The sequence below is a fragment of the Kwoniella europaea genome, chromosome 3 (genome assembly GCF_036810445.1).
Source record: "Kwoniella europaea PYCC6329 chromosome 3, complete sequence".
Taxonomy (NCBI): Eukaryota; Fungi; Basidiomycota; class Tremellomycetes; order Tremellales; family Cryptococcaceae; genus Kwoniella; species Kwoniella europaea.
Genome location: NC_089489.1, coordinates 199,692 through 215,866, shown reverse-complemented (window position 1 = coordinate 215,866; position 16,175 = coordinate 199,692). Strand labels below are relative to the sequence as shown.

General features: G+C 43.5%; 9 protein-coding genes across 9 annotated transcripts; 2 read left to right on the top strand and 7 right to left on the bottom strand.

Annotated features, from left to right (window-relative positions):
- Window positions 1-56: 56 nt before the first annotated feature.
- V865_007936 (uncharacterized protein) lies at window positions 57-2,483 on the bottom strand (the record flags this gene model as incomplete). Its single annotated transcript, XM_066231678.1, has 11 exons — window positions 57-110; window positions 176-802; window positions 867-1,080; window positions 1,139-1,305; window positions 1,376-1,470; window positions 1,547-1,567; window positions 1,630-1,659; window positions 1,739-1,812; window positions 1,901-2,074; window positions 2,182-2,310; window positions 2,395-2,483. 11 exons carry the CDS (start codon window positions 2,481-2,483, stop codon window positions 57-59), a joined length of 1,674 nt encoding a protein of 557 aa, XP_066087775.1.
- Window positions 2,484-2,935: 452 nt separating this feature from the next.
- On the bottom strand, window positions 2,936-3,919 carry V865_007935 (uncharacterized protein; the record flags this gene model as incomplete). The annotated part of the gene is made up of 4 exons (XM_066231677.1): window positions 2,936-3,138; window positions 3,205-3,550; window positions 3,617-3,768; window positions 3,841-3,919. The coding sequence occupies 4 exons, from the start codon at window positions 3,917-3,919 to the stop codon at window positions 2,936-2,938; spliced, it is 780 nt and encodes a 259-aa protein (XP_066087774.1).
- A 380-nt stretch (window positions 3,920-4,299) lies between these two features.
- Window positions 4,300-6,072, top strand: V865_007934 (uncharacterized protein; the record flags this gene model as incomplete). Its single annotated transcript, XM_066231676.1, has 9 exons — window positions 4,300-4,323; window positions 4,386-4,441; window positions 4,499-4,518; window positions 4,575-4,670; window positions 4,735-4,908; window positions 4,992-5,323; window positions 5,393-5,625; window positions 5,685-5,787; window positions 5,851-6,072. 9 exons carry the CDS (start codon window positions 4,300-4,302, stop codon window positions 6,070-6,072), a joined length of 1,260 nt encoding a protein of 419 aa, XP_066087773.1.
- Window positions 6,073-6,371: 299 nt separating this feature from the next.
- Window positions 6,372-8,937, bottom strand: V865_007933 (uncharacterized protein; the record flags this gene model as incomplete). The annotated part of the gene is made up of 8 exons (XM_066231675.1): window positions 6,372-6,658; window positions 6,718-6,813; window positions 6,873-7,066; window positions 7,118-7,134; window positions 7,195-7,467; window positions 7,591-8,555; window positions 8,606-8,728; window positions 8,826-8,937. The coding sequence occupies 8 exons, from the start codon at window positions 8,935-8,937 to the stop codon at window positions 6,372-6,374; spliced, it is 2,067 nt and encodes a 688-aa protein (XP_066087772.1).
- Window positions 8,938-9,405: 468 nt separating this feature from the next.
- On the bottom strand, window positions 9,406-9,945 carry V865_007932 (uncharacterized protein; the record flags this gene model as incomplete). Its single annotated transcript, XM_066231674.1, has 1 exon — window positions 9,406-9,945. One exon carries the CDS (start codon window positions 9,943-9,945, stop codon window positions 9,406-9,408), a length of 540 nt encoding a protein of 179 aa, XP_066087771.1.
- Window positions 9,946-10,472: 527 nt separating this feature from the next.
- Window positions 10,473-11,349, bottom strand: V865_007931 (uncharacterized protein; the record flags this gene model as incomplete). The annotated part of the gene is made up of 4 exons (XM_066231673.1): window positions 10,473-10,838; window positions 10,912-10,986; window positions 11,074-11,178; window positions 11,326-11,349. The coding sequence occupies 4 exons, from the start codon at window positions 11,347-11,349 to the stop codon at window positions 10,473-10,475; spliced, it is 570 nt and encodes a 189-aa protein (XP_066087770.1).
- Window positions 11,350-11,511: 162 nt separating this feature from the next.
- V865_007930 (uncharacterized protein) lies at window positions 11,512-12,351 on the bottom strand (the record flags this gene model as incomplete). Its single annotated transcript, XM_066231672.1, has 1 exon — window positions 11,512-12,351. The coding sequence occupies one exon, from the start codon at window positions 12,349-12,351 to the stop codon at window positions 11,512-11,514; it is 840 nt and encodes a 279-aa protein (XP_066087769.1).
- Window positions 12,352-13,399: 1,048 nt separating this feature from the next.
- V865_007929 (uncharacterized protein) lies at window positions 13,400-14,113 on the top strand (the record flags this gene model as incomplete). The annotated part of the gene is made up of 2 exons (XM_066231671.1): window positions 13,400-13,578; window positions 13,666-14,113. The coding sequence occupies 2 exons, from the start codon at window positions 13,400-13,402 to the stop codon at window positions 14,111-14,113; spliced, it is 627 nt and encodes a 208-aa protein (XP_066087768.1).
- A 727-nt stretch (window positions 14,114-14,840) lies between these two features.
- Window positions 14,841-16,069, bottom strand: V865_007928 (uncharacterized protein; the record flags this gene model as incomplete). Its single annotated transcript, XM_066231670.1, has 5 exons — window positions 14,841-14,887; window positions 15,009-15,112; window positions 15,347-15,575; window positions 15,769-15,994; window positions 16,061-16,069. The coding sequence occupies 5 exons, from the start codon at window positions 16,067-16,069 to the stop codon at window positions 14,841-14,843; spliced, it is 615 nt and encodes a 204-aa protein (XP_066087767.1).
- Between the last annotated feature and the right edge of the window lie 106 nt (window positions 16,070-16,175).

The following is a 16,175-nucleotide window of genomic DNA, read 5'->3' as shown; positions in this document are numbered from 1 at the left end:
CCCCAATACAAAAATTGATACATCCGATATCCATTCCGTTCTTACTGCTTGACAGATCACAATCTAGATCGTCTGGGAGCACCATTGTTGAAAACGACCTCATTATCGACCTATTGATGAATTATATCATCTAGTCAGTATCATTGACAGATAGATCATGGAGAGGCCCACTCACAGTCATTCCGTTGGCTGGGATTTTCTTCTCAGTCATACCATTATGAGTACCATTGAAGTTCATACCCTTTATACCACTATGTCCTTTAAAGCCTAACTTTTTCTCTAAACCTTCAGCGATATCTGGAGATACTTCTCTGAAAATTGCTATCTGTCTCTTGAGAATTTCCTGATCTTTGCAATTCTTCATATGTCCGGAAACAGTTTCGATGAATCTCTTCTTAGACTCAGCACTGAAAACGTCTCTCCAGAGTTTTCGAGGGGCGTTGAAATCTTCTGGTCGAATCTCACTTAAGAATGATACCGCTTCGCCAACGAATTTACCGTGTACTTTGTTAAGGTCATAAGCCCGATCTTTGAATTGGATAGGTTCGATGGAAGATAGGTAAGCAGGTCTAGAACCTTGGTTGAAGAATGCCATTTGACCATCACGTTGGAAATTGGCCATTCTGAATGGACAGATAGGCGCGTTGACAGGTAATTGTTGGTAGTTCGCTCCAATTCTGTGTCGATGCGCATCAGGATAAGAGAACAGACGAGATTGTAAGACTGGGTCGGCACTTGGTTCTACACCTGGGATCATATGGGCAGGGTTGAAAGCGGATTGCTCAACTTCGGCGAAGTAGTTCTACAATAATCATCGTAAATATTAGCACTGGTAGCTTACCGAAAAACAGACGGTGTAGCCTCACTTTGGGGTTCTCGTTCAAGGTCAAAGTTCCGACAGGTCTAAGAGGGAATTGCTTTTGAGGCCACACGTGAGTCAAATCAAATACGTTGATTTTCTGTTTCTCCCATAATTCCTCGGCTTCCGTAGCAGTCATCGTTTGGACCTTCATTGTCCAAGATGGGTAATCTCCTCTTTCGATAGCTTCAAAGAGATCCTTCTGTCCGTAATCGGGAGATCTACCAGACGAATTGCAGTATTAGTTGAGGTGCTATCGTACGAGATATTGAGACCTACAGAGAAGAAGCCTCTTCTTGTGTGAAAGTTTTGGTTCCTTGATTGGAGATAATGTGGAATTGAGCGTATACCCATTCACCGTTCTTCTTGACTATTTTTAGTGTATGACCGTAGTATCCATGCATGAATCTCCAGCCTTGGGGTATACCTCGATCACCCATTAAGATCTGAGGCGAAAGCGGTAAAAAGGGTCAATGAGGTTCTGAAGCGATGATGAAGGTAATTCAGAGTACATACCATGACTTGATGTATGGCTTCTGGGTTTTGAGATAGATAGTCCCAGAACATGGTACTATCGTCACCTCCAGACAAGTGTGTTGCTGGGTGTCTCTCTGCGAGTCGTCAATACGTTAGCCATGCGTAACGTGAGGAACTGCTCTAAGAAAATTGAAGTGAGCACCAACTCACTTTGGGTGTGAATAAAGTGAGCTAAAAACACATAAAGCCGTAAGCACGCGATAACAATCAAATAATGACAGTAAATCACTTACGGAATTTTGCCGGATCTCTCAAGAAGAAGACTGCACAATGGAAGAAGCTGTGTCAGCCACGCATTCGTTTTATTGAGGAGGTCAAAACAGGTAGACAGATACGGCTCACCAGGTGTATTGTTTCCCACGAAATCCCAATTGCCCTCTTGAGTCTTAAACTTGATTGCAAACCCTCTTGGATCTCTAGATGAGTCAGACAGAAATCAGCATTGTGGTCCAATTTTGTCTGGCTTAGAGCGACCACGATTGATGTACAATATGGAATGCTCACCTTTGAAGGTCTGGAGAGCCAGATTCTCCACCGACTGTAGAAAACCTGATGGTCAAAGGGCATTTCGTCCCCTTTTTGAACATGTCTGCCATACAGAGATCTTCTAATCCTTCTGTACATTCCCATACACCATGAGCGGCACTTCCTTTAGCATGGACGACTCTTTCTGGGATCCTACGGATAGTGTCAACAATGTCAGTCCTTATGTATACGTGCTGACTGCAATGTACGTATATTGGGGATCGAGCCATGACAAGGGATGATAAAGTGAGGTGGCTCACCTCTCTCGATCGAAATGCGAGAGCAAATCAATCAAGTGGAAATCTTGCAGTAATAAAGGACCATTGACACCGGCTCGTTGAGTAGCATATGGGTGAGGTACCGGACATCCATTCGATGTAGTATAGACGCTTCAGTGAACATCATTCAGCAATCGAGCCCACCGTATATCCAAGATGTATCATGTTAACGAAATCAGATCAGATTTGGCTCACGTCTCTTGCGACTTAGTCTGTCGATCTTCCTCATAATTCCTCGCCATCTCAGTGTTCTTGACAGGACATTTCTTCTCGTTGCTCGACATTTTGGCTGATCACTGGATTCCTTTCGCTTAGAGGTGAAGATCCTGTGAAGTTAAGTTACAACGTTGAAGCAGAAAGTAGATTGGGGGAATAGGCAATTCAAGTTATCTGGACGGACCAATAAACAATACTCGATTGGACGAGGATCGAGAGGGAGGGAAGGAGACCCCAAGTTTGAGTTATCGGTAAGCTTCGGTAAGTCCGCTGTGTCGGTGTGGTGAAATCACGGTCAAATTTAAGCGTAAGCGACGGCAAATTGTTTTCAGGCATGCGCTTACGTTTATGGATCTTCTCGAGGGGGGGGGGGCATGCATATGGATACTATGTGCTGAAAGAGCCAAATGCCAAGTCACGTCTGCTCAGATGTATAAGCAGTATGATGCTTTCCAATTCGCTGATGGATTGTGACTCCAAACGGAAAAGTACTGGAATTCATCATTTTCTAATAATTTATCTATTGAAGGGAAATAGCCATTCCACCATCTACCAGAACACTAGCACCTGTACAGTATTTGCTCAAATCACTAGCGAAGAAAAGAGCTGGTCCGACGAGATCCTCAGGTTCTCCCAATCTACCTAAGGGAGCACGTCGTACTTGGTCTGCTCGTTTCTCAGGGTTGGAAAGATCTTCTCGGTTGATATCTGTTTCGATTGTTCCTATTTGACATCCACATCTCACTTTTTAGCACAAATCCCTCCCTGTTCTTGACAGATATGACATACCTGGAAGAACAGAGTTACACCTTATTCCCAATGGTCCCAAGGCAATCGCACAACTTTCCATCAAACTCTTTATACCCGCTTTAGTGGGTGTATAATGACATTGTTCACCTCCACCCATCAACGCTGAGATACTACTTATAGCTACTATCGCACCCCCTTTGGGTTCCTGTTTGGCCATTTGATTGGCAACAGCTTGAACAGCGTAGAAAGCTCCATTCAGATTGACATCTTGAACTCTCTTCCAGAGATCGTGAGGGAGGTCAAGGAAAGTGTGGAATGGACATATACCAGCATTTGAAACTAGGACATCGATCCTTGAGAAGGCTGAGACTCCCGCTTCGACAATCTACCATTAGTCCCAAACCATTTGGATCAGTAATCTAGGTTGTATGGAATCGGATTGCTCGCTCACAGCTGTTGCAGTAGACTCCAGAGCTATATCACCAGGAACGATCACAGTCTTGGCACCGAATTTTGAGCATTCCGCTTCTACACCTTCTATATCTTTTCTCGTCGAGTCGCCCAAATGATGGAGGATGACATTCGCACCGTTTTTGGCAGCACCTATGACAGAGACATACATATGTGGCTGTCAGCACTCTTAGGAGCTGGAAGGTGTTGATCAGAAAAACTCACCGATAGCAATGGCTCTTCCAATACCCGTTGAGCAACCTGTCACAGCTACGACTTTTCCTTTTAAGAGTCCGTATGACATGTTGAGCTTGTTACCCAGTTGATGGTCTATCAATAGCTGAAGAAGGTATAGGTATCGATAGCTATGTTATCCACCGAGGGTAGTATAGAGCTCCGCCCATGTGTGTCCCGAATATAACAAAAATAGTTTAGCCAGCCAAGCGCAAGGTCAGGTGGAGATGTTGGTGGACCATCTGGCAACTCGGGACATGAATGCCCCGCTAGTCATAAACCGATTCATACCCGGTCCGTCAACCGGTGAGATGTGATACCGACTGATTCAGCATACATATATACTGTACTTCTTCCTATACATGCATGCCACCCTTCCCTTTTCTTTTTCCATCTATCTCTTCATCTTCGTTCGATACATAAGTTTAACCAGTGGAATCAATATACAAGATGCCTAAAGAGTGGCCTACCATCGTGAGCACGAGTACATTGTTTATTCGCCGATCAAAGCGCTGACCCTCTTTGCCCTCCTTTAGGCTAAACTTGAAACCTTCGTCCCTAGCGCCCAAGGTGCTGGTGGTGATTACCACAGGTGAGCTAGGTTGCTCTAAAGCTCGCATAGGCCATTGCTGACTTTGTGCTCGTATAGACAAGGAAAAGGTCATTGGAGTGAGTATGCAACATGAACCGCTCATAAAGTACAATATTCTGACATTTTCATTCAGTCATCCAAGGTGATATCTCATGTCCTATGCACAAATACCCAGACTGGAGGGAATCTAGAGCTAAATGGGGTATCGGAGTGCTTGGATCTCTTTTCGGTGGGTCACTTGATCTACTACCAACCATACATGCATCGCTGACTGTATAATTTGAAATCCACAGTCAAGATAACTGCTACTGACGGTACTGTCGGTTATGCGACTGGTTTCGGTGGACCTCCCGCCTGTTGGTTAATCGAAGAACATTTCTCTCGATTCGTCATTGGTGCCGATCCAAGAGATACCAATATGATTTGGGATCAGATGTTCCGTGCATCCATGTTCTACGGTAGAAAAGGTGAGTGCAGAGGAGATTCGCTTATCCCGAGATACCGAATTTCCAAAGATGCTAAGTGATATCTATGTAAATTATTTCGATAGGTCTCCCACTTGCTGCTATCTCCGTAGTCGATTTGGCTATTTGGGATTTAGTAGGTAAGATCCGTGGTGAACCAATTTACAAGATGATCGGTGGTCGAACCAAGAAAGAAATCCCATTGTATTTGACTGGACCTCAATCTGCATCAGCTAAGAAATTGGGATTCTGGGGATCTAAAGTTGCTTTACCCCATGGTCCACCTGATGGATTGGAAGGTATAAGGAAAAACGTCGCTTTCCTTAAGAGTAAGAGGGATGAGGTCGGTCCTGATTATCCTATTATGGTGGATTGTTGGATGTCTCTCGATGTTCCTTATACTCTTCAATTGGTCAAGGTGAGCAAACATTTTACCACGTAACCATAAGATCGATTACAGTACTAACTGGTTGTTGGTTGTTTATAGGCAACTGAAGATGCCGGAGTGAAAATCCACTGGTGGGAAGAAGTACTCCACCCAGACGATTTCGACGGACACCGAACTCTTAAGAAGGCTTTCCCCCACATCCTCTTCACTACTGGTGAACACGAATACTCCAAATACGGTTTCAGGAAGTTGATCGAAGATCGATCGATCGATATTCTCCAACCTGATGTTATGTGGTTGGGTGGTTTGACCGAATTGATCAAAGTTGCTGCGTAAGTCGGAACGCATCCCATTGAATATAATCACCTGCTGACGTTGGTCGTGTATCTAGTATGGCTGCGGCATATGATATCCCAGTGGTTCCTCACGGTTCAGGTCCATACTCTTTCCACGCTATCATGTCATTCCCCAACTCTGACTTCTGTGAATACATTGTAAGTCTCTCCCCTTCCGTCATCTTGTGAACTTGTACTGAACGGTTTGCTATGGTTCTCTAGGCAAACTCTCCTGATGGACATACCGTCTGGCCATCATTCGGTAACTTGTTCACCAACGAGGTCCTCCCAGTTAACGGTAAAGTCAATTTGACCGATGAACCAGGATTCGGTCTCGAACTCAACCCTCAAGCTGAATTGGTCCCTTACTCACACTTCTTCAAACCTACCAAAGGTATCGGTTATGCTAGTGAGAAACCTGAAGAAATCACCCAACAACCATAGAGTGATTGTGTAAGGGGGTCATGACGCAGCAGTGATTTGATAAGTTGAAAATGTAGTATTTGGTCTTCTGCATGCATCTATATGTTTGAAAATCTACATAAATTGGCGCAAAAAGAAATGATATTACTGTCGAGATAGGCAGAATGCATATCACCAAAAGATCGATTTAGACCGTTACAAACAGCTTGTCCAGACGTCCAATTATGATAAAGTATTATAGGTTGTTACAATGCTACATTAGTCAAATTCTTCAATCCCATAAAAGCCCAAAAAGAAATCCTTATATTTCCTAATCATCGTCACAATGCCGTATCAGCCTGGAACAATCCCGCAGGCAGGTCGAACCAAGAATACAAATCTCCCAGACCAGGTTGTACGGCCCACACGGGTAAATGGGCCAAGTCGTGCTCAGGCGGTGTGACATGAGGTGTCTCCTGCATTTGATTTTGATGTACTGCGCTGTAGGCCGTTCGGTGGAAATCGAGTAAAACGTGAATCGCATCTGGTAGACTCGCTGAGGGACCCCCACCAGATAACGATTTTTGCCATTTCCTTTTGGCTCGTTCGAGAAGTTTGACATATTGGTCTGATTACCACTTGCGTCAGTACGAGATATACTGATCGGTAGAAGTGATGGAAACTCACTGGCTAGACTCCAATATAAGGCTTGTTCTTTCAAAGCCGCTAGAATGGTATTGAAGTTCTCGTCTGGCTGAGTCTGATGATTTAAATAGGCATGCACTGTACAAACAATTCAGCATGAGGTGTCAACCAAATCTGAGATGTTATAGTGAACTCACCAAATATCACTCTTGCCGCCACCCAACATCCCCAGATAAACAACGGACTAGACGTCGTCATCCACCCAAGGGCTCTCGCGGTACTCGCAAGATTCGCCATGGATTTCGCTGAGTCGAGACATGTCGATACGTACGGTTCTTCAGGCTCGCCATGAGCGGGATAAGCATGGTTCCCATTCAGCTTGAGAAGTGTTCTATTCCACATTATCAGCTTGATTCCACGCTTGACCTCTTTTATCACTCACGCATAATATGCCGCTTGCTATAACACCCGGTATCAGCGTCATGTTCTCACGTGTGAGGCGGAGTAAGCGCAACTCACAATCATCAACCTCATTCCAGGCTGATCGATCCTTTCCAGCGGTGCATTAGCGAACCACCTCTTAGTGGCAGCCGTCAACTGCAGGGTCTTATCTTTCCTGTTGCTCATCGCACGGGCATCTCCAGGTTCCAACATCTGACTCTGTAGGGTATGTGCTCTACCAAGCAAGTCGAGCGCTTCAACGAGATAAGCCATAGGGCTCACATCATCTAAATCGAAATATAGAGTTTCTCTCTGGAATATTGAACGGAAGGGAGGACTTTGATGCCAATCCTAAAAATGTATGATGGGATTAGCAATGATTTATACGTAGTTTCAAGATGATGTGTATAGAAAGGAAGAGTAGTTGTACAATTCTGAGATTGTGAATGTGTGATGGTAAATGACCTAACTCACCGACCTCGCCCACACTGCATCAGAACATGGTAATCTCCTCTTTATATCTGAATCCGGTAGAGCGAAATCCCATCCAGTCGCTACACAAGCATATCTATCCAAGCAGAATATGAGCCAGAACAATCTCCTTCTCGATTCATCTTCGTGCCAACTTGCTGGAGGTGGAATGATGATCGTCCTGCTTAACGCAGGTAGAGGTGCCACTCCACCCCACGAGGGAGCTTCTTCCTCCTTTGATAAACCGAGGTGTACAGCGGATCTCGTAAGTAAAGCCAATATCCCCCAACTACTTGGTCCCTGTTCTGAACCTATCAAGTCTAAAGCTAACAACGCTAGAGCTTGGACTGACGATATCGAAGTTGATTCAATTGCATGAGCCAACACGTGCTGTTTGGCCCTTTTCTTGATTAGATCCTTCGTACCCGCCAATCTTGGGTCTGTCGATAGACGTAATGCAAGCACCACGATAGCGTGATGTACGATCGTCCAAGGTGGTCTGAACTCCGGCATAGTAGGTGATAGTATCGGTGCCCAGGGATGTATATGTGTGAAATATAATGTCAAGAGATCCCTGACGATATCATCTGCAGGTAAGATATGTGGATCGAGGAATGAGGAGGGCGAAGCCATGTTGACTCCGGGAGAAGCCGAGATATTCAAACTTGTTGGATCGAATCCATTTGTAGGACTTGGGTCTGTATTGAATGGAAGAGATTGGACAGAGGGATTGGATATATTGGTAGGAAGGGAATTCATATTCGTCTGAGCTGGGGCGATGGCCCCACCAGCCGCAGCTAGAGGGTTGAAAGTGTTTGAATGGGAAGATTGGAGGAAAGGGTCATTGAGGGGCGTTTGGGTCGTATCGTATGAGAATGATGGTCCACTAGCTGATTGAAGTTGAGCAAGACGATTCTCCTGTTCCGCCAGACGTGCTTCATACGTCTCTATCCTCTCTTCCAAAAGCTCTATTTCATCACATCAGCAACTCATCTGAGGCGAAGTTGCTATCACTCACCGACACGTTTGATCATCTCCAGACCGGTCCCAGGCCTCAAGCCAGGCTTCAACTTCGGAGGATAGAAGCATTCCGACGGTGCCTTCGCACAGTTCAAGCATGTAGGCTTGTTACTATCGCATTCTGTATGATGATAAGATAGCAGAGCGATGAAGGGGGTTGAGAATGAATGATCGTTAGTATCACGGGAAGAAGATTTACCGAGGAGGAAACCACTCACTGATCTTCTTGGCTCGACATGGAGCGCATGTTATGCTCAGAGGGTTGTTGGTAGAGTTGCGTCGAGCGTCCGACGAGGTCGACGGCGACTTGTCTGTAGGTATTTTGGGCATCTCGCAAGGTGATATATGGATGAATGGCAAGATGGTAATGATGTTTTAGGAAAAAAGGAAATAAAGGGATGAATTAGTCCGTAAGTTCTGAGTTATTTATTGTATCTGGTATTCAGGGTCATAGAGGTCATCGGATCCCCTCAATCACAAAAAATGGAGCTCCCAATTTCCCATTATACGACCAACGACTCGAAATCAACTCGCCGTTTTGGTGCCCGTATGATTCGCACAACACCAGCAAGCAAGGTTCATATTGCATGCTGTTATATACATATGCACCATGAATCCTATGTATCTAGCACACTCTCTCCATGAAAGAGCAGACCATCTACGATGTCTATATAACTTGTATTGTATTGTATGACCCGGGTGTCACTCAATCACCAATAACCGGAACGTTGTTCCGCACGTCCTCCCTCCTACCATTTTGCCCATGCCTCCGACCATAGCCAATTGCCCGTACTCGTACTAGAAATCAACATCTTCAAGCACCTTCCCATCCTTCTCAACAGGTAAAGCAGCGACCACCACCGTCACCCATCTTGCACCTTCCGGTCCAGCTTGCCATGCATGTAAAGTACCCGTTTGAACCACCAATTCACCAGCTTTGACCAAAGTCTTACTTTCTCCTCCTTTTCCATCGGGTATGATCAAATACGCACTTCCAGCTAAGAAGACATTATAATCTATTGAAGACGTTCGATGAAAACCTATTCGATAGTTTGGTGCAACATCTGTGACTTGTCCATTCGTACCGCCTGGAAATACCACACCGGGGACATTCGCCATAGAATGAGTGATATGTTCAGCACTGATCACATGAGGATTATGACTAGGTAAACCGGACGAAGAGTATAATGGTGATATATGAGCGTTACCACCAAGGACTGGACGTAGGGGTATTTGATCATCGTGGAGGGTGACGGATGATCCATCGATATCGTCTGGTGTGTGGGTAGTGACGATTCGTCGGAATGGTAAGACTTGCCGGGTATTCTGTTGAGCCATGATGATGAAGTTGGATGGGTTGGATGGGTACAAGGTAATCCTGCGAGCTTCAATCTGGGATAGGGCGGTTGACTGTCTGACTCAGGTGTAAGTCTCCGTTTAGATGGATGAGTGGATGGAGAGATGTGTTATCGAATATGGCGATGGAAAGCTGGAAAGCTGAACAGCGCTCGGACTCACATTATCCCGGGCCGGTAACCGATCATACTGTACTTACTGTACATTTACTCGTACAACATCATTCAAGTTGGCACATTATTCAAGTCACACCTAATCTTACTTCATGCATCATAGGTTTTTATACTTTGTACATGATAGCGAACTCCAGAATCTGTTGAAGAAACGATAAAACCAAACTACATGATACAAAGTTGCAGACCTCGTTGGCGTTCTGGTATGACGATGATAGACAAACTTATATCATCACTTCATCTAAAAGTACAGAACCAATACTAGCAGATTTCTCTTCGTCCGTCATCTTCGCGAGAGGTGTATCAGCATGAATCCAGCATCTTTATTGTACTCTTCTACTTTTCATCATCGTTGTCTCCAATCTCAGCTTCATTTTTCACATCCGCTACCTTTACTTCCTCTTTCTCCGTATGACCATCATCATCATCGTCAAGGTCAATGTCCTTTATCTTATTCTTATCCCTACTTAAGCTTTCTCTATATTTCCTCCATTTACCCAAGTGGAATCTCCTAGGCAATCTAGAATCTTGAGGTAATTCCTCAAATGGAAGGAAACGCAAAACCGAATCGACAGGTTGGATATCATGATTCAATGCTGAAGGAGGTATTCCGAACCTGGTAGCAGAATGTTTACCATCGTTCGAAGCGTACATAATGGCATCTCGTTGCAAGTGATGAAGTTCACTTTCAAAAGCCAAGAACTTAAATTGAGGTGAACAGTACGATATAAGCTACTGTCACGGATCTTTCTAACCTTATCAAGAGAATACTTACCCAGGTCTTATTCATCTCATATCTCCTTGTCATGATTCCGATCTTTTCAGAATTATACACTCTCATTTCCTCTGGCTGCGGTATTGGAATTGGATTGGAATTCATCAGCATGATTTTATGCAGCAAACCATCTGAAATCGTGAAGTCAAGATGCGTACTTACCATATTCACAGCTTTAAGACATCCTATCTTTTCTTTAAAATCAATTCCAATCTTACCTCTCAATATACCTGAAACGGAATTCGAATTCATAAGATAGATCGATTCCTACAATACCATTATCCATCATACAGTATCTCGCAATTAGCGAAAGATCCAAAATCCAAACCTACAACAGTATTTTTAAACTCATTATCGGACCACATTGAGAGAACAATTCGAACATATTTTTACAAGCATCTTCCCAATTTACACCTTGAGTCTCTGAGAGAACCACATTGGATAGGGCGATATTGTGATTTGAATAAGCGATTTTGAAATGATCCCAATCATCTTTCGAATCATTCCAAATTTTTCTATTTGCCATCCAGCTAATGGTTTTCGGGTATAACCATCAATATGAATCAATTTACCTTCTCTTTTCACTTTGACCTTTACACTCTAACGAGATCGTTTGGTATTGGTATTGGTATTGGTATTCATACTTGATTTATCATTTTCATCTTCGTCTACCTGACTGAAAGCTCTCTTTACACCTGAATTGAAAGATGATCCATCACTGATACTGATACCATTACGGTTGTCCATCGTACCACCAGGTTGAGTAGGTCCAATACTATTTGGAACTTGAGTACCTGTATACATCGATGCTTGATGTTGATATAGGTGTTGGGAGAGTCCTATGTTAGATGATAAAGGTGGACCGAAAGGACGAGAAAACCATCTGGGTTGAGCTGACGAGATGTTCGAAAGCGGCACATTGAATGGGTAATTAAGCTGCGATGGGTATTGAGGTTGTTGATTGTATTGAGCAAGATATGGTAGATGGTAAGACTGAGAATGGAATGAGGGATGTTGATGGTATGGATTGTGATACCGGTCGATTTGAGGAAACTGATTGAACTGATGATTTTCGGAAGAAAACCAACTAGCACGCTGATTATAGTTGTGGTTTGCTTGTTGAGGATATATCAAAGAAGAAGAAAATGAAGAAGGATATTGTTGAACTCGTTGACGAATAGGTTGACCTCCTTGATTAAAGAATCGTGGATTCAAGTGAGGTAAAGGTGTTGTAGGAATACCTGAGATGGGAGCATCACCAAATCCAAAGTTCATAGGTCCATGTCCATGTCCTTGTCCTTGTCGAAGTGAACTGAATTGTCCAGAAGATTGGTTCGAAAGCCAATTTCCAGAATCATTCATAGTAGGATACAATCCTACATTTGATGGAAGTTGATCGGATTGTTGAGAAGGTTGAGCAGTTTGATCGGGATCAGACATATCGGATGTTTGATAGTTGCTCGATGATGATTGCATATTGAGGTAGGAGATAGTTTAAGTGTCGTAGTAGTATCAATACGCTAAGAGGACAAGTTATACTTGCTGACTTTACTTTTGTTATTCTTATTGAGTGTTAGCAGGATAGAGGTCGTAAGAAAAATGAATAACATTAACATCGTTCCACTTGATTCTATGGTTTTGCTTTTAGAGTAGGATTAAATCGTGATACACAAATAAGAGGGTTCTTAGGACATATGCTCATCGATGATTATCATTCTGATAGAGCTCAGACCTCGAGTGTGAGACAGTGATGAGTGATGGATCATGGGTCATGAAACCCGAACATGTATACACATTGAGTCAAAAGAGTCAAAGAATGTTGAGTCACCCTTCTTCGAGATAGTAATCACATTCATGTCGACCATAGCTCCATCGGAAGAAGCGTAGCAATGTCGTCAATATGACAATCAATCCGTAGTACCTTCAAGATCATGAGCTTAGCTTTAGTCATGAGACTACAGCAGTGTACTACAGAATACACGCTAAGGTACACCATCAGATCAATCCATCGTAATGACCCTGCATGCCATGCACATGAAACCAATCTAAATTCCCCGATTAGGTAAAGTCCCCTCTGATCAGAGAAATAGGTACGTTTCGGAACGATGCTAAAGGATGCTAAACATGATTTTAGTGTGTTTCTGTAAACGAAGATTCCTTTGATTAACTGTTAGTACATGCACTGTTGTTTACTTTAAACCACTTTTGGGTGGTAGTGTCAAGATGAGAGACGATGGTGAAGAAGGGAAATGAATGTTTATCTGTCTACTCAACTACATATATACCCTAGTACTGATCGCATATATCCATCCCTCTTCTCTTCCTACTTCTACTGATCACTAATTGTCGGAACATCGTATCGAAGAGGTAGTCAACATCCATATCTACCACTCTCACTCATTTAAACTCAAAATATTACACAGGGTCTGGTCACCTACAGCAACTCGCTACACTCATTTCACACCCACCAAGGACACGTATATACAATATGAAGCTCATCTTCCTTCTCTCCCTTATCCCTGTCGCTCTCTCACTTCCCCAGCCCCAGCCATCCTCCGAACATCCTATCAATCTCCCACCACACGTACAGAACTTCGCAAAGAAACGAGCATTCGGTGCTGGAGATACGGGGATTCAAGGTACTAGCGTAGCGAGTGAGAAAGATACGTGAGTAAACATACAGCCTAATGAACCTACACAAAGGTATATATGTACAATAAATTGAATACTTATTTATGAATGATTTTATGACAGATCAACACTCACCTCTTTAATTATGTTTCAGCCTTCCTCCGAGCCCACCACGACCGTAACCGGTACAACCCCGGTATCTTCCGCCGCTTCCTCTTCTTCATCTTCTGACGAAGACGATCAGATCGTCTCACCATTCTATCCTTCCACCAACGATGATGAAGAAGAAAGCGATGATTCCGTACAAACCCTCGGACAAGGTCAAAGTGCAGCTTTCAACCCTACTCCATCAACTACACTCTCCCTCCTCACCAACAGTCTCGCTACCGCTAGTGCCACCGCGAATGGTACAAAGTCGTCGACAACTGGATCAGCTAGTGCGGCTGTCGTAGCTGCTGCTTCCGATACCGGATCCTCTATCTCTGGATCGTTAGAGAAGATGAACGGGGTTGGAAAGGATAGGATTCTGATCTTGGGATCGTTGGGTGTGGTGATTGCTTATCTGGCTTAAGAGCGAAGTCGTTTATGAAGTATCGGGTGGGAGGATACTCTTTTACTTGGAGGAGAAGGGAAGATCGGAACCAGAAAGGATAAGCTGAGGTCAGGGTAGATCAAGGTCAATATCGACCGGCCAAAAGAGATCTTTGTTATTATTGATGACTAAAACACAACCACGGACAATACTTTGGTTTTTTACTTTAGTAATGATAAATACTGTATCGATAGAATGAAAACTATATTCTACATTTTAGACAAACAAAGAAAAGAAAACCAAATAAACTATGTATTATATATTAAGTGGTATCATATACTCGTACTTGATATCAAACATCAAGGGTCAAAATATAAACACAGATACCATACCGTATCATTCATTGTGTATATCTTATATGACCTCCAAGATGTCCGTCATAGTATACGATATTCTTAGGTGTACCTTATCAACCGCTTCTCTTTGCTTATTGGTAGTCAACAGAGAATACAAAAGCTGAAAGTCAGGCTAATTACGTTGTACCTCAATTGTATATATGCAGTGAGATAATAAATATCAGCTTTGCATGTGAGGGTATATATATATACGTTCTGTCGTTTCGAAGAACGTCAATTCTACATTGATTTTATGTATACAATGTTTATAATCCATCATTCAGGTTCAAGATTCCTCTCCTCTCATCCCATTCTAAGCATATAAACCTCATCTACACAGCCATACTCGACACGAGACAAAATTTCCATGTCTATAACTGCTGGATCCTTTGAGAGACTTTATCTCGGAACGAAGTGTCTATAGAAATAATTTAAATTAGCAACAACATTCCACAGTCCACAGTCCACAGTCCACACCTCTTCTCTGAAAATGATATGCCCTCAGAATATCGACCTTGTTCAACCGAAAGAACACTCACAAGCATTCAACAACGTTTGTTCATTGATGACTATATCAGTCGTATCCGCTTTAGGTCTCGAGACTCTCGCTGCGATTGCCGCTGCGTCCGTTTCGAGGATGATCCTGGGGAAGCGAAATAAACAGGGTCAGTACTGCATAGAAACGAAGAATTGCCTTTATATTTCTGGAGTGGTTCGATCATCATTTCACCATCTCCCGCTAAATGGTTCCTCCCCTTTTGTAATAGCTTTGCAGCGTAGCCGCTAGATTCGTTTCTGCCCCCATCACCCCCACCCACCTCCCTCTATCTTCCTTCCACCCACGTATATGGAATTCCAATGACATTATCTCACTCACCCATCATCAACCGTCTCATCCGCAGCTAACAGCACCAGATCCAATCCCTCCAGCACATTCCTCTTCTCGATCTGACCTCTCAATAACAGATGAACACTATCGGTGAAAGCGCTAAGAGTCTGGTTTAACATCAATTCGTTGCTGCTCGAGAGAGGACCAACGATGATGAAGTGCAGATCGACTATGGTGCGGGTTATGATGAGGTGAGGAGGGAGGGGATGTATCTCGCCTAGAGTATGAGTGAACAGATTAGTATGTTTAGGTAAGGCAGTTGAGATGAATGATATATCTGATATGGGAACGTGATTGACTCGTATATATATATATATATATACGATTAGAACACATGGCCATCTCATTTCCTTGTTAAAGGATATGAATCGCTTTGGAGATACATTAGAAAGGGGAGACCACCAACTCACCACCACCCCTTCGAATCTTCTCAAATACACTCTTCTCAAATGCCTTCTGCTCTTTCAAACTTATCAACCCTCCCATCCCTGGACCACCCTGACCGACCCCCAGGTCATTTACTATCCCCGTTGAAGGTGTACTTTGATGTGGTGGGTTATAGTACTTCGCTAATACCCTTTGACCCTCTGTGTCGAGTATCAGGAGAGCCGTCACGGTGTAGAGTGATAAGTTGGACTATGGAACGTCCGAAGAGATTAGCTATAAGCGTGTGAGTTGGGTGTACTGGTGTAGAACACTCACTAAAGTCATTTTGCCGTTCTATGTCTATGTAAGCCTGTGGTGAGAGTAGATAAGATTGCTATCACTTAGTTGATATCTACCACCCGTTCAACTCTACACGTCGCATCAACATCCA